Source organism: Podarcis erhardii (assembly GCF_964252035.2).
Source record: "Podarcis erhardii genome assembly, chromosome: 11".
Taxonomy (NCBI): domain Eukaryota; kingdom Metazoa; phylum Chordata; class Lepidosauria; order Squamata; family Lacertidae; genus Podarcis; species Podarcis erhardii.
The window spans coordinates 35287731-35305509 of record NC_138501.1 but is presented as its reverse complement, the minus strand read 5'-3'; the positions used below and the strand labels follow the sequence as shown (position 1 = coordinate 35305509).

At 40.9% G+C, this 17779-nt stretch overlaps 1 protein-coding gene across 8 annotated transcripts in view; it reads right to left on the bottom strand.

The window, feature by feature from the left end:
- ERCC8 (ERCC excision repair 8, CSA ubiquitin ligase complex subunit) overlaps positions 1-17779 on the bottom strand; it is a 45621-nt gene that overhangs the window by 27606 nt on the left and 236 nt on the right. For 3 of the 8 annotated variants that reach the window (XR_014161241.1, XR_014161242.1, XM_081880780.1), the window contains exons 2-6: positions 10667-10762; positions 7633-7734; positions 4154-4277; positions 2910-2991; positions 959-1027 (exon numbers count right to left, since the gene is read on the bottom strand). Coding sequence is in view for 6 of the 8 variants with exons in the window: in XM_081880780.1 (XP_081736906.1) it covers positions 959-1027; positions 2910-2991; positions 4154-4277; positions 7633-7734; positions 10667-10762 (473 nt within the window). In the remaining 2 variants the exon portion in view is untranslated. Of the gene's footprint in view, positions 1-958; positions 1028-2909; positions 2992-3319; positions 3440-3496; positions 3537-4153; positions 4278-7632; positions 7735-9071; positions 9440-10666; positions 10765-17779 lie in introns of those variants that run through there. The other 5 variants (XM_081880781.1, XM_081880782.1, XM_081880783.1 and 2 more) reach the window with 5 other exon arrangements.

The window sequence follows — 17779 nt, the reverse complement described above, 5'->3', positions numbered from 1 at the left end:
GGTAATATGGTCTGGCCTACAGATGCGGCAAAAAGAGGTGGTAATGAGATGGTAGTAAAATGTGCAGTACCACTATAGACTGTAAGATCTTTGAATACTCTCCTGCACTGTCAATAGAAAACAAACACAACAGAGAACAGATTGTTATGCTAGCTTTGAACTAAAAGGGAAGGTTTTGTCCTGTTGTCACTTGGAGGAGCATTCACACTAGTATTCCCTAATTGCTTCCTGAAGTAATACAGTTCATTGTTCCTCTTAGGAATTCTAATTCTGTTGCATGTGTAGGTTAGGCATGGCACATATATTCTTGCCAGCTACTATGTACTAGTCAGCTGTAGCCAGCAAAACATCTTATGTTTTTTATATCAATTGTCATTCTGAGCAGCAAGAAATGGGAACTCCAGCACCATTAAAAGTAGTATATGGCATAAGGGGCAGGGAGGAAGAGCAGAGGGCAGGAAACTGAGAGGCTGCCCAGGGTACAGAAATGGAACATCCTACTACATCCTTCTTAAAGCTATCCCAAACATTCATTTTCTGGAATACAAAGTTTTATTTCATGGCCTATCTGCATTAGGCTTATCGGCTGCACTCCAATACATGCAAACAAGAAAAACCTAGGCAATTGTCTAGCTGATTTTGGGTAAGTGGTTTCCTCAGTTTGCTGGGAACACTTGCCACTTTATATTTTAATGATGTGAAATTCAAGGAATCTAAACTGAACTAAATTGCCCAGTGTTTTCATAGTGACAAATCAATATTTTTACTTTTTCAGACCCACAGTGCTAGAACAATATGTGGAATATATTGCTATTCTTGCTGTGTTGTTTCACAACTGGAACATAACATGTCTGTCATATTACTTACAAATAATATATTGTTTAGAGCAGTTCTTTATGCTGTGTAGTTTACTCAAAGTAGTTATTGTCTAGAATTTATGTTTCAGACTAAAACATACCCTGCAGAATGTGAGAACATGATCCAGACTTCAAGTCACAAAGCTGTACTTTGGGGCTTTTGGTACCAACTGTAAGAAAAAAAGACAAAATACATTAAGGAAAAGAGAAACACACTCTGCAACTTAAAATTGCAGCTATAAAAAAGCACACAGAGAAAGTGCTAGTTGTATTGTATTTTATATATTTTTGGGGGGCTTTGAATAAATGTATTACAAAAGTTACAAATTCCCCCAATATCTTTTTTTTCTAGTAACTGTATTCTGCACCTTCATTCAACTTATTTACCATAACATTAAAATAAACAGGACAGGGTGAACAGATATTCTTTTATTCTTTATAAATTGACACAAAGGAATGTTCCATAAATGAAGCATTTGGAAGTACAAACAGAAGTCCACTGTGTGCAAATTACAAACTGGACACTGTTAAAAGTATTTATGGCTCTTAAGTCTAAATGCTAACTTGTACCACAGTAATTTGAGCCATCTCTTATCTTGAATATTGTCTCAGTATTCTAACAAGGCAGAATCTGAAATACTGATCAATTAATAAAAGACCAATTAATGCATATTTAGAAGGTACACTGTATTTTTTTAAACAATGAATACAAATACATACATTTAATTAACAGCACAACTCTAGATAAAATATTCTGTTTTATTAAGGAAATTACTCTGTTTTAGTAAATGTGTTTGATTTATGAAGAGCCTTAAAGAAGATGCTGAAAGAGCTAGAGAATTGGCCAAGGAGAGAGCCCAGGAAAAACAAGCATGCTCTGTCCCCCACTCTGCCTTCACACCATTGGCTGCTTGGCATCTGCCACTTCAAACATGATTCAGATTTTCATTTATAAAGTAATTCACAATATATAGGCATCATGGCAACAACAAAAATATTCTAACAATGCAATCAGTCTGCATGCTTACTCAGAAAAAGTCCTGCTGCACCTACTGAAACTTTTATCCTAGTATGTATATTTTAGCCTGAATGTAGGGGCTGCAGATTTCAATGGCTGCAAAATAGTAGGCAAATAAAAGATTGCAGCACAATTCTTTGCAAATTATTCAGAGGTAAGCCCCACAGCTTTAAATAGTGATTATAGGATTGCAGTCATAGCCTTTTACCTGCCCTGCCCCAAAAAGGTAATTTTAAAAAGCAAGGTTAAAATGTTCTCACTAATCCACGTTAATCCTTACTGGCTGGTGCTTTTTATTAGATAAGATTCAATGCATATTAGAGGATATTTCACAATGTCTCTTTAATAATGTGTAGGTGATTTTTATCGTTTGTTTTTTATTACTTTGGTCAAAAATTGCTTAGGGATATTTTTAGTAGCAAGAGATGCGCCAATTGGAAAAAAAAACCCCAACCCCCAAACCTCCACCCAACCCATTTTTCATATTCATCTAAACCTGTTTCCTAAAATTAACTGGAAGCACAAACATCTAGATAAAGGTAAAGGGACCCCTGATCATTAGGTCAAGTCGTGGCCGACTCTGGGGTTGCGGTGCTCATCTCGCTTTATTGGCTGAGGGAGCCGGCATACAGCTTCCGGGTCATGTGGCCAGCACGACTAAGCCACTTCTGGCGAACCAGAGCAGTGCACGGAAACACCGTTTACCTTTCCGCCGGAGTGGTACCTATTTATTTACTTGCACTTTGATGTGCTTTTGAACTGCTAGGTTGGCAGGAGCAGGGACTGAGCAATGGGAGCTCACCCCGTTGCGGGGATTCGAACCGCCAACCTTCTGATTGGCAAGTCCTAGGCTCTGTGGTTTAACCCACAGCACCACCCGCGTCCCTAAGTTAACCCTAAAATTAACTGGAAACACAAACATCTAGGGGCCAACAAATTCACAACTATCTCTTGGTAAGAAGAAACTGAAATTAACTGTAAGCCAAAAGCATTTGCTTCTAGGCTCACAGCTGACCTTTTATGTGAATACAAACCTGCGATTAAGCAATGCTTGGTAGCAACTGGAGACATATGATGACTGTACACTGTTTCCGCAAAATGAAACACATCTGCTGGCTGTCAATTGAAAGACAATATGTTTATTTAATTTGAATGTCCTGATCCAAATCTTATTGTCAATTGAAAGACATTATGTTTATTTAATTTGAATGTCCTGATTCAAATCTTAACATAAAAATAAGATTTTAAAATCTTATGATTCTATGAAATATATTGTGAAATATGGTATCAAAACCCCATCCTGCGAATGCCTTCAAATTGTACCCAGGCACACACTTACATTTGCAAGATGGGACCCTAACCAAAATTGATATTTCTGCCAAAATGATTAGTTTAAACCTGCTAACTATGACAATGTAAAAAACAACAACATAGTAGTATGTACTGGGGTATCAAGAAACAGCAGAGAAATTTTTCAGTGAGAGTGGCTTGTATTAATACATTCACCACCTGCCATGAATAAAGAGAACAGCAGTAAAACGCACAACAAAGAAAACTATCATTTGAATATTATCTAAGGCAGGTAAAGATGAAACTGGGTTGAAAAGAGGTTTGTAGGCACCTTGAAAGCTCTGTGGAAAGCCTACACACAGCACTTTGCAAGCATTAATAATCACCTTATGGCTGGGGCTTGAAACACCCTGTGCACAGTGCTATGTAAAAAATGTGTCACCTGATGTCATTGTGACATCATGTGGTGACAGGTAGGTGGCTTGTATAACTGTAATCCAAATCTAACTCAGTTTCATTATGCAAATGTTATTAGCATGGCGGCAGAAATGCAGATTAGGAAGAATACATCATGAAAATCACACGATATGGAGCTGTTCGCCCAAACTGCAAAAACTTTTGATTATGCCATAGACTTCCTTTGTTTAAATTGTCCATGACTTTGTCTGCTGTCTGCCTCTATTAGTGAGTCAACTGACTGACTTACTCTAAAAGTGATCTTACCAGCTAGATTTGCATGCTTAGTTTCCCCAACTAAGGGTTCCTGCTTGCCAGACACAGATTCTGTATCAAATCCTGGTACCATAAGACTTGATCCTGCTGCAAATAATATATAGGCAGCCTTGCAGAAGTTGAGTAAACATTTGTAATTACTGTTTTTATAATGTATTCTAGAATTTAAGCTTCCCATGAAACCCAAACACATTTCCGCTTTCAAAACACTAAATACTTCCCATGATTTAACCCAACAATTAAAGATATGACTTACTTGTAATGTGTTTGTGTCCCATATTTTCAGGGTTTTATCAAATGAACTTGACGTAAACATGCCAGTATCATGAGGGTACCACTGAACTGTTTCTACACTGAATTTATGAACATTAGGATGACTTCTACAATGCAATAACAGAAGGACAAAGGTTACAACCGGCAGGTGTTTGCCCTAACTATGTGCTTAAGCCTTTGTGGCTTAAGAAGCAAAACTCTGAAAGACCGGGGTGGGGGGTGGGGAGTCTATGGTTTCTTCATTTAAAGTTTTCTTCTCTACATTTATGATGTGGCAACCCTCCTCTGAATGTTAGTTCGAATTATATTTGTACAAGTGGGGATGGAAGAAATTGGATTATAAATATGGACTATAATATCAAAGGGAACTGCATGTACAAAAAAAGGAAAAAGGGAGAGAAGCTCTATTTTGCAAAAGGTTTATGATGGAAACTGACTTTATTATTTACGAAGTGAACTGAATAATGCTAAGAGGACTTGGAATTTAATTTAATTGGAAGTATAATTGCTCATATATCTTCAGTTGGAAGGAAGGATGAAAGGAGTCTGTGAACTGCCAAGGTTCTTTACTGAGTCATCTGCAGTTTGACAGACCGCTCTTCTTCCAAGGCTGACAGGAATAATAATAATAATAATAATAATAATAATAATAATAATAATAATAATTTATTTATACCCCACCCATCTGGCTGGGCTTCCCCAGCCACTCTGGGAGGCTTCCAAAAAAATATTAAAAAACTGTAATACATGGAGACAACAGGTAATATTTACTGGGACAGCGTGACTTTTGCAGCTGTTGTTAAAGTTGCAAAACAATGAAGCACAGGACGGAGCAATGGAGAAATTTCTGGAACAACAACGGGATATCAGCTCTGCCCAAAGCATGATGGGTAACAGCAACAAGCGAGGGAAAGAAAGACATAACATCTTACAAGGAGAGGAAGAAACACCACAGACAGAGTAACTGCCATACACAGGAGGAGGAAGGATATAGTTTGAGTTCCTCACTTGTAGTTTTATAAATCATTTAATATGTTAACACAAATAGAGGTTATGAATATTGCAGTTGTTGTATGAGGGATTATTATTATGACTGGAATGTAATTGAAATCAATAAGATTTTGAAACGCAGAAATAAAGAAAACCATCAAATCTAGCACGCCGGGAGGGAGCACTTTATCTAAATTATATAATTCAGTATTTGAACGATTGGTATTAATAAGTGTATTATAAATAAGGTACTGTTATAATGAGACTAATATTGGACTGTAATTGAAAATAATAAAAAAAATTATTTAAAAAAGAAGCAGATCTCTGCAGGTAGTGGCTAGGGCACTAACAGCACTAAAGTTCCTTTAATGATTCAAACAGGGGAGAAGGTCTAGCACAGCTCAGGTAACAACCTTCCCAGCCAAGCAGTCTACATCTACTCAGAGATTAGGCCAAGTATACAGACACACATGGACAATTTCGTGGGGTCACCTGTCTTTTGTGGGAGTGGCTTGCCATGCTAGATATGAGGAAGCAGAGGGTTCCACGCCATCTCTCTTTAACTTCTAGAAAAAGCTTTACAGTGGTACCTCGGGTTGAGAACTTAATTCGTTCTGGAGGTCCGTTCTTAACCTGAAACTGTTCTTAACCTGAAGCACCACTTTAGCTAATGGGGCCTCCTGCTTCCGCTGCGCCGCCGCCGCACAATTTCTGTTCTCATCCTGAAGCAAAGTTCTTAACCTGAGGTAATATTGCAGGGTTAGCGGAGTCTGTAACCTGAAGCGTATGTAACCCGAGGTACCACTGTCCTACCACTGCAAATGGCAGTCATGTTCCTCACTGCGTATGGCCCAAAGGAAAGAATGCTACATCATGGCATAGTTTTGTTCCCAGGGGCCTTCTTGGTAAAAGAAAAGTAAGGATGGCTGCCGCAACTTATAAAACTATACATGTTTACCCAGAAATAAGTCAATTTGAGTTCAGTGTTGATTAATGCCAGTTAAGTGGGTACAGGATTCCAGTTTAATTTGTGGTAAAATGTTTTTCCAAAATTTTCAGGAATGGAAGAGGATCTTCTTGGAAGCAACAGCATGAAGGAAGTGTATAAAGAGATACTAGTGTTATAATACAACCATTGAAAAACAGTAAAACAGTGTAATATACACAGAGACACAGTATACAAGACAGCAGAACAGATTAAAAACTGGAAATCAATAATAATAGGCTCCAATAACAGAGTTCAAGAAAACCTTGGTGAAAAGATTTGTGTTTATCAGATGTCTGAAGCAACGGATGGATCATGTTTCATGTATGGTAGAGGGAATGGCATTCTACAGGGCAGGAACAATGGTAGTAAATGCCCATTTTGGAGCCACAGTTCTGCGTATTCTATATGTTAGAGTGCTACAAGCAAAATTTCTCCAGATCTAAGTGATCTTACAGGTCTATACAGGGACGGGCGTCTTTCAGATTACCTGGCGTCAGGTTGTTCAGGACTTTATAAGTCATCAACATGATCCCGAACAAGGTCCATGAGCTAATAAGCATCCAGTGCAAAGCTGCAATATGTACCAAGGTTCTCCACCCAACACCCTGGCCACAATAAAATCGATGTCTCAGTATTTTATTACACCATCTAATGATACTCTGTTACTGGATTACCGGCATAACAATGCAAATTTCACCTACTCCAGACTTTATTTCTTCTTTTGTTTCCCCTTATGGTAATAACAGCCATACAGGTGGATCTCATCTTATGCGTGGGTTATGTTCCTGGCTATCGGGACATATATGCAAAATCACATGAAACCAAAACAACCCCTGGAATGATCCTGCATGACTATCCCTTCCTGTCCAAAGCTGGCACTTAGTGGGCTTTTTAAGCCGCCTGCCTTGCCTACCGTGCTCTGGGAAGGTAGCACAAAGTCTCCCATGAGATCTGTCCCTATTATTTATTTCTTGGCGATTTGCGTAAAGCTGTGATTGTGTGAGTAAAATAAGTGTTGTGGGAAGGAGGAGTGGTAGTAATTTCTGCCTTCTGAGTAGAAAGAAGGAGGAAGAACCCAGACATTGAGGTCCAGCGCCGAGAGCCTTCTGGTGGTTCCCTCACTGCGAGAAGCCAAGTTACAGGGAACCAGGCAGAGGGCCTTCTCGGTGGTGGCGCCCTCCCTGTGGAACGCCCTCCCACCAGATGTCAAAGAGAACAACAACTACCAGACTTTTAGAAGACATCTGAAGGCAGCCCTGTTTAGGGAAGCTTTTAATGTTTGATGTATCACAGTATTTTAATATTTTTTTGGAAGCTGCCCAGAGTGGCTGGGGAAGCCCAGCCAGATGGGCGGGGTATTATTATTATTATTATTATTATTATTTACCATGCAGACAACACTAGCTAGCAGTACATTGTAAACATACAGTATAATGCCAATAAAAGGTATATTTATAAGGATTCCATTTGTAAAGAGTACATACCTTCCCACAGAACAAACAGCTTTGCAGGTATAGCATGGTTTTTGGCTAAGGTTTTCAAGATCATACAATACAATAACACCATCAGTGCCACCAGAAAGCATGCTGTAAGAAAACAAATTACAACTAACTTAGACACATTAGACTCGGGGGGCTGTGTGTGTTAAACTCCCAAAAGGTAAGTCCAAAATTTTCCTGGAAATTTCTCAGCTGTAGTAAATCAAGTGGAATCCCATTTGATGTGTATGACTAAAAACTTTTTAAACAGCCATGTCATCTATGCGACCCATAAAATTATCAATAGTAAAACATATTTAGGTAAGAATTCAAGCAGGAACAAGCCACAGCAACCTCCAGGCTTATGTGCTTCTTTTCCTGTGCATCCAGAAAGAGTTCAGAAGCTATTGCTTACACACTTTTTGAAACTCAGTCTTGTCATGTTGAGTGGACAAACCAACAGTTGTTAACATTAACTACAGTTTGTTTCAAGCAAGCCAACTTCAAATGATAGTTATTAAAGTTACTAAAGCTGGCTTAAACCAAACCATAGTTTGAGGTCTGGACTACATACCATGCTGTGATAAATCAGAAGCTTCCAAACTCCTTCTCCCAGTTGTGCAGGAGAGGAAAGAGGATAGCACATTAGTCTTGAGGGTCGCAAAGAACTATTTCGTCAAAAAAATAGCAATTAGCCATTGTAGTTCAAAAGCTTTCTTTAGAAAGTAATTTTATTGGGCTACTAATACATGTTTTAAGACAAGAGTGGCCACTTTTGTCCTCCTGAGGTTTCCACTACTTCAGGAGTCATTTGCCAGGGATCACATGCCCGCGGTGAGTGGGGCGCGTGTTACATCAAGTGGTAGACCGAGAAAAGATCTCAAAAAACTTGCTGAAAGAAGGTGGCTTTCAATAGGCCCTAAAAAGATGACAGAGACGGTGCCTGTCTAACATGCAAGGGAGGGAATTCCAAAGAGTAGGTGCCACCACACTAAAGGCTCACTTCCTACATTGCAAGGGACACACCTGCTGATAAGATGGCATCTACAGGAGTTCCCTATCTGCAATGATGCAGTGATTGATTGAGTACATAAAGAGTGAGATGTTTTATGTGTCCTGGTCCAAAGATGTATAGGGCTTTATACACAACCATCACCCTGAACTTAGCTTGGTATTTGACAGCTGACTGGGGATAGGGGGCGGAATCATCACCATCATTTGTACCCTGCCCATCTGACTGGGTTGCCCCATAGAACTGTACACTTGGAAGGGAGCACAAGGGTCATTTAGTCCAACCCCCTGCACTGCAGGAATCTTTTGATCAACCTAGGGCTTGAATCCCTGATTAAGAGTCTCATGCGCTACCAACTGAGCTATCCCTGGGGGTGCAAAGCAGGATGAGGCTCTAGGATCTCCTGGATGGAAATAATGAGCTGTTCCCTTACCAACTAGGGCTCCTCCTCCTTGGCTTAGGTCTTGGGGAAGACAAACATTCCATGGTGTTTGATTCCTGATTGCTGTGGTTGTGTGGGTAGGGATCTACCCATGGTGTTTGCAGCATGGGTTCAAGTCCTGGGAGTTCTCTCTCTTTTGCAGCTTGAATTCCTGCTGCCTGTTTTCCAATCTCCTACCATACTGTGCAATAAGCCACTGGAAAGTGCTGTTGCTGGCATGTGCAATTGGCTCCTCTGGTTGGATGTCCTGGATTCTTCTTAGCTGCTTGGCAGAACAGTCTTTCTGCATAACCACCACCCTGGGTGGTCGTCAAATCTTGGGTCTCAAGAGGGTCTCTTGTAGTGTTAAGGTATCTTACCTAAGGAACTATGAGGCTGCTGTTGAATGGGCAATCAACCTTTCCCTTTGTGTGATGTGCTTCTTAGCACCAGAACAGGATTCAATGTTGAGTCTGTAAAGATGTGTTGGGACTGGCAGTAGTAAGGCTGTTGCTGCCCTTGCCATTGGGACATGTGGAGTAGGCATGCCATGGTGTGCACAGAGTAACAAAGAGAACGTGACCCAAAACCAGAACTATACTAATTTTTGATGAGCCAGAACATAATTTTGTTGCCTGAAAGAATCTCCCAAACCTGAACTGAACAGAAAGGTAGGTATGTGTGTCAGGTTACTAGTTCACAATCATACTCCAGCCAAACAACAAAACACCTGATGCGATTCATTAGTAGCACCAGAACTAGAATGAGCACATACAATAAAACCAACAACTGGAAGGATTTGCATATTTTGGATCTGTACAGACTTCTATAGGTCTTCAGGGCCCATGGAGCAGCACAGTGCAGCAGCCTACTAGCCTAGTAAAGGCACTGGGAATAGGGAGATGAGTGAGCATGCCCTCCTAGGCCCAGGATATCTGAAGGAATATTCAGCCCAGACACTGGGGAGTATGGTGTTTGTGTGGGGAAGGATCATTGGAGATGGTATCCTTTCTGGACTGGTTCTGAGGTTTTCTGCTTCCCGGGGGCTTAAAAGTATGTTAAACACTTTTTATGTTAATGCCCAGTGGTTACCCTATCATGTAGCTCTTATGGTATGAATTGGGCTAGGATAGTACAGTGGTACCTTGGGTTACATAAGCTTCAGGTTGCATACACTTCAGGTTACAGACTCCGCTAACCCAGAAATAGTACCTCGGGTTAAGAACTTTGCTTCAGGAGGAGAACAGAAATTGTGCTCCAGTGGGGCAGCAGCAGCAGGAGGCCCCATTAGCTAAAGTGGTGCTTCAGGTTAAGAACAGTTTCAGGTTAAGAATGGACCTCTGGAACAAATTAAGTACTTAACCCAAGGTACCACTGTACTTAGTGGGAAGGGAATGTTACTTTTAAGTTTGAATCTGCCCGTTTTGACTAGTATTGTATCCATCCATGTTACCAATTTTATTAAACAAAATATTTTCAGAAATTGATTTTTTTCTTTCCAAAAAATTATCAATGGGAAATTTTCAATTATTTTATTGAACATATTTTAAAATATGTTTTATACAATACATTCCACAATAAAACATATAGTAATATCATGTACATACTATCGACTTTCCACAGGTTCAATATCCAAGGTGTTAATACCACTTCCATGGATTCTTTCTATATCTTTATCCTTGTTTAACTCCAGGCTCAGCACCCTTAACAAGAACAACAAAGGCATTAAGAAATGTAATATATGACACAACTTCAACCTGTTCAAAAATTGTCAGTATCAGGCACTTCAAGCTGATCCATCAAATTCACCATTCACTGCTTAAGTGGACTGACAAAACAGTTTCAGAAAACTGATCTTCTGCATGTTGGTGGAGTATGTTTAGGATACATTTATATTTACATCAAACAATAAAAATGATAAATGTATCAACAGGCATATAATGCTAGAAAGAAATCCATAAAACAACAAATCTTCAGTTGTATATATTATAGATATCCAATTTGCACTCACTTGAAAGAGAGTGACATATCTGAATCCTATGCATATTTACTTGAAAGTAGGTCCCAGTGGGTTCAGTAGGATTTACTCCCAATAAGTGTGTATCAGATTGTGGCCCCTGAAACTTAAACTGCATGGTAGACACTAATAATAATACCCTAATTAGACACTAATAATAAATTTAGGACATCTAGTGGACAAAATGATTTGAGTAACAAATGAAACTTCTGTCATCAGTGAACTAGTATTTCAAGTTCCAAAAAACTGTAATCATCCCTGAACTGGGGTTCATTAAGGTTGTCTTAATTGCCATACATTCAAAACTGAATGAAGTGTCATTGCAATCTTATTCAAGTGTATGGAAAAGCAAGCCATATTAACTATGGGACACACTTCTGAATGAACAATTATAGGATTAGACAGCAAAATACGTCACTAATTTGACAACATTCTGGTTACTAGAATGGCATGCAGTACTTGTTCTTATAGTTTAAAGTATGCATTGTATTCCGGACCCAGAAATGAATGGAGTTCAGATGCTTTAAAACAGGTATGGCAAACCTTTGGCTCTCCAAATGTTGCTTAACTACAACTCCCATTATCCCTGGCTGTTGGCCCTGCTTCTGATGGGCCAAAGTTTCCCTATACCTCCCTGACTACTGATAACATAGTTTAAAAAGTTAGAAAACCTACTTGTTAGAATATTCTAGAAAGAACTTGAGAATTGGTCTTGATCAGGTTGCTAGGCAGGGTGGATTAAAAAAAATTAAAAACAAAAACAAAAACAAAAAAGAGAGATTTTTTTTATTTAAATTGGATTTTTTTAAATTTAAATTGTATTTTTAAAATAAAATGCTTTTGGAGGAAAAATCTTTCTAAAGATAGTTTTCTATTTAAGTTACATTATAGTCCAAAGGCTATTCATTAGGAAATAAGGATTTGTTTTAAGTTTTTCATGTGTGCTAAAACTCAGTCTGTTTTTTAAAAAAAACGTTTAACCACATCAGTTAACAGACATGGATACCTATGCTATAATGTTATTGTTTTAGTTAAATAAATTGTTTAAATTGTTATTAAGGAAATGATTATTTTTCTCCTTCCAATTAAGTAGAGCAGAAATGTTGTCCAAATATAAATAATAATGTCATAATTATCTGTTTCTGTATTTGTAATAGAATAACCAAATCAGTAATTTTTGATATAATTGTAAAAACTACTCCAAAAATTTCAAATTCCAAAAATGAAACCTTCATCGGGTTGTAAATATTAAGATTATACCAGCATAAATGAGTCTTTCTGTAAAAAAAATGATTTAAATCAAATCTTACTGACTAGTGATTTAAATCATTTGACTTAAATCAAATCCACCCTGTTGCTAGGCAACAGAAAAATCTGCCCAGCAACAGGTGCCTTTTTAAAGGGCATGTGCTCAATAAAGCTCAGTCAGTGTGTAAATGCACAGAAGTGTAAATAAGTCAACAAGTGAGTCTAAGAGCTGGATGGCTAGAGGAGAATGAATTATGTTGTTTTATTTGAACCAGTGTAAATTTTTGTAAATAATAAAGATTTTATGTAAAAAGAAACTCTGCTGCAAGCCTGAATAAGAATACAACCCAATCCATACACGCATCAACAAGGTTATGGGCCGAGATCCGAATGTTCCGGAACTATCAGTTCCAGAACCGGATGTTGCAGAACCAGATGTCTCAGTACTGGATGTTCCAGAGAATCCAGTGAGCACTGAACATAATGTTTCGGAACACCCCAAGATAGGAATTTTGTGTTTCAGGTTCTACCTTAACATCAGTTTCTCTATCCTGGAAAGTTTCTTCACTCATTGTTCTTTGTCTCGTAACTGGTTTTGAATTTTCAGTTTGTCTCTGTGTCTCACTTTGATAATCTCTGACTTGAAGGAAGACACACTTCAGAAGTATTTTGTCTACCTTGTGCTTGCTCATGAAAAATGACATATCAACTATTACACTTTTGCTTTTAAGAGATTCGTCTATACCCTTTTGTTTGAGAATCATAACCAAGAAATTAACACTCTAACTCCCTTGAAGAGTTTCCTGCGTGTATCAGCTTGAACATGCACAAAACATTTACATCCAAACACACGCAAATGCCCTAACTTGGGTTTTACATCATAAGGAGTAGTGTTAGCTACAGAGGTATACAATCTATTTGGAATGTAGTTTGCTGTAACCAATGATTCTGCTCAGAAAACCTCTGAACTGTTCTCCTTTTAATTGTGCTCTAAGCATTTCTTGGTGGAAGCTCCAAGTCTCTGTGCCTCTGTCAACCCTTTCCAGCTCAGAGCTCATAAGCTACATTGCAACTCGCCCCCTCCATCTACAGTTAAACAATTTACAATCAGAAGAACAGGGTGAGTCCTAAAAATATGTATCTCAGGTGTCAAAGACCAGTATGAAGTGCTGGGTCTTCAGCATATGTCAGAAGATATACACTGAATGTGCCACATGCACCTCTTTGGGGAGGGAATTCCACATTTGAGGGGCTGTCACAGAAAGCCAGTCACTGTAATGTGATCCCCTGCAGTGGTGCAAGGGTAGGACTCAGGGCCAGGGTCCCACTTCACAAAAGAAACAGGTGGTTCCTCAAATACAGAAGAGCTGGTTTAGAGCACTTTGAAGTAAGTGAAGCAATAATAATAATAATAATAATAATTTTTTTTTATACCCCGCCCTCCCCAGCCAAGGCTGGGCTCAGAGCGGCTTACAAGCAATAATAAAAACAAGTTAAATGATTACAACTTAAAAACAGAATTAAAAAATACAACATTAAAATACTGAAACATTAAAATATTAAAATGTAGCCTCATCGCAGAAGGAGAAGGAGGGAATCAAATTGGCTCCAAGCCAAAGGCCAGGCAGAACAACTCTGTCTTACAGGCCCTGCGGAAAGAAGTCAGATCCTGCAGCGCCCTGGGCTCGTGAGGCAGAGCGTTCCACCAGACCGGAGCCAGAGCTGAAAAGGCCCTGGCTCTGTGAAATGAAAAAGGTATTTAAATATACCTTCCTGAAGAAGCCAGAGGCCTTTCTCCTGGGCATGGTCGGCCAATTGGTGCCAAAGAAGGATAGAACATTTTTTATGTATGCAACAACAGCAGGAAGAATACTCATCGCAAAGTATTGGAAGACACAAGATTTACCCACCCAGGAAGAATGGCAGTTGAAGTTGATGGACTACATGGAATTGGCGGGAATGACTGGCAGAATCCGAGACCAGGGAGAAGAGATGGCGGAAGAAGATTGGAAGAAATTTAAAGACTATCTACAGAAATATTGTAAAATTAAGGAATGTTAGAAAGATGTTGGAAAGAAGTTACATGGCTTTAGCAGAAATGCTATAAAGAATTAGGTACAATAGATTGTAAATGGATTAAGGGAAAAAATAATGTTAGAATGTGTTAAGATAAATGATAGGAGAGAAAATTGAGGAAGATGGAAAGGATTTGCTGAAACAATTAAACGAAGTGGAATACAAAAAAGGGAGGTGTGAGGAGGTCGCTGAAACAAGTAAATGAAAGTTAACAACATTGAAAGTATTGGATGTATTTTTTAAATTGTTTTTGTTTTGTTTTTGTATGTATATGTAGTATTTTGGTTTTTTGTATTGTATTGTTCTGTTATGTTTAATCCTCTTTCTTTTCTTTTTGTAACTTTTAAAATTTAAAATTTTTTATTTATTTATTTTTTTAAAGAGAAGGCCCTGGCTCTGGTTGAAGCCAATCTAACTTCTTTAGGGCCCAGGATCACAAGGGTGTTGCTATTTATGGACCTTGAGGCTCTCCATGGGGCATACCGGGAGAGGCGGTCCCGTAGGTATGAGGGTCCTAGGCCGTGAAGGGCTTTAAAGGTCAAAAGCAGCACCTTAAATCTGATCCTGTACTCCACCGGGAGCCAGTGCAGCTTGAAAAGCACTGGGTGAATATGCTCCCATGGCAGGGACCCCGTGAGGAGTCTCGCAGCAGCATTCTGCACCCGCTGGAGTTTCTGGGACAGCTTCAAGGGCAGCCCTGCATAGAGCGAATTACAGTAGTCAAGCCTGGAAATGACTGTCGCATGGATCACTGTGGCCAGGTCGGGGCGGGAAAGGTAAGGGACCAACTGCTTGACGCGGCGAAGGTGGGAAAATGTCGCCTTGGCTGTTGCTGTAACTTGCGCCTCCATGGAAAGGGAGGCGTCAAGGATTACACCCAAACTCTTAACGGAAGGCAATGGCACTAATTGGGCCCCCGCAAGAGAAGGGAGTTGGTCCCTCATCCCCATGCCATCCCGACCCAGCCATAGGACCTCTGTCTTCGAAGGATTTAGTTTCAATCGGCTCCCACGAAACCATCCAGCCTCAGCTTTCAAACATCTGGTCAGTGTTTTCAGGGCCGAGTCGGTGTGGCCATCCATCAGCAGATAGAGCTGAGTGTCATCAGCATATTGGTGTCAGCCCAGACCAAACTCCGGATAATCTGGGCAAGGGGGCGCATAAAGATGTTAAAAAGCATTGGGGAGAGGATTGCGCCCTGCGGCACTCCACACACCAAGGAGTGGCGCAACGACATTTTCCTCCCTAGTGCCACCCTCTGTCCCCGACCAGAGATAAAAGAGCACAGCCAGTTACGGGCTATGCCCTGTATCCCCACGTCTGCGAGGCGTTGGTCCAGAAGATCATGATCAACCATGTCAAAGGCTGCTGACAAATCTAAAAGGATCACCAGTCCTGACCCGCCTCGATCCAGCTGTCTACGGAGATCATCTGTTAGGGCAACCAGAGCCGTCTTGGTCCCAAAACCAGGACGGAAACTGGACTGAAATGGATCTAAGCCGATGTTTCCTCCAGAAACCTACCAAGCTGTTCAGCAACCGCTCTCTCAATTACCTTACCCAGATATGGAAGATTTGAAACTGGGTGGAAATTGAATAGATCTAAGGGATCTAATGAAGTTTTCTTTAAGAGTGGACATACCACTGCTTCCTTCAGTTCTCCTGGGAATGTCCCCGTGTCAAGGGACAAATTGATAATTTCAACCGGGGGGGGGGTCGGGCAACATCTGGACACTCCCTAATCAGCCAAGACGGGCACGGGTCAAGGAGGCAGGTGGTGGGCCTACTAACTTGGAGGAATCTATCCATATCAGCAGGGAGTATTCGATCGAAATGGTCCAACACTGGACCTGAAGTCAGTCGAGGGGCCTCCAGTTCAGTCACTGTATCTAAATTGGCAGGGAGGTCACGGCGGAGCAACAGGACTTTCTCCGCAAAAAAGCTCGCAAATGCCTCACAGCTGTGGGTCGAATTTGTGCTTAAATTTGGTTGTCCTCCTAAGGACGTTATTGATCTAATTATTCTAAAAAGTTGTGCCGGGCGAGAGCTAGCGGATGCAATGGAAGCTGCAAAGTAAGATTTCTTAGCAGCTTTCATAGCCAACTCATAGACTTTCATAAGCTGCCTATAAGATGTTCTTGAGGCTCTGTCACGAGTCCGCCGCCATGCTCGCTCTAGCTGTCTGAGATCCCGCTTCATTTTCCGGAGCTCCTCAGTAAACCAAGGGGCCCGGTTTCGACGGGGTCACAGAGGGCGCTTAGGCGCAATCTCATCAATGGCTGCCAAGAGCCGGTTATTCCAGTCCTCAACAAGGTCATCTAATGAGTTGCCAGGAGGAGCAGGGTCCTGCAAGGCTTGTCGGAATCTATCGGGATCCATCAGTTTTCGCGGACGAGCCCAAATAGGTTCACCACCCGAGCAGGGGAGGAGCGGGAAGTCAATCTTGGCTTTCAGAGCATAGTGATCAGATCATGGCACTTCCACAGGGGGGTGCATGATTACATCTATGCCAGCCCCAAAGATCAGATCCAGCGTGTGGCCTGCTTGATGAGTGGGGCCCAAAACAAACTGGGAGAGCCCTAGTGTTGCCATGGAAGTCACTAGGTCCAGAGCCTGTGAGGAGGGAGCGGCATCAGCATGGACGTTGAAGTCTCCCAAAACCAGTAGGCTTGGGAACTCCAAGGCCCAGCCTGCCACCACCTCCAGCAAGTCTGACAGGGTGGCTGCCGGTGTGCTGGGTGGTCGGTACACCAGCCAAACAGCCACACTCTCCTTGGTGCCCCACACGAGACCAACACATTCAATGCCGGAGATCGATATACACACTGCCATCTAAAGAGAGGGCTCACCTTTAGTCCAGAGTTCACCCAACTACACCACTGCTCCCTTTTCTATGTATGCACATACTCTGAACACCTGCGAAAGGACTTGTCCAGAGAGAGTCTTGCTCTGCTGGGATGCAAACCCAGGCACAAATCACAATACCATACAGCTCCTGAATGAGATCTGGCCAGCTAAGTGACACATTACCATGATTCCCCAGATGTTTGTGACATCAGGAATTGCTTTATGAATTACTAGGGTTCAAACACTGTAATTAGCCCTGCCTGTACTTTTCTGCACTTCATTTTCCTTCTACCTCACCGTTTACAACCCCCCTCCCTGTAAACCACGCGCATGTATGTATGTGTGTGTGTGTATAAAATAACTCAGGATAACATCTCATGTATCTGATGACACGGACCACAGTCCACGAAAGCTTTTGCCGCCATAAATGTCTTAGCCACCAATGCACCCCAAGACTCTCTGCAGCTCTCGGTGCCATAAGAACCAGACAGCCAGAAAGAGCTGCCAGGCGAGGCCAGAGCACAGCTCCGGCC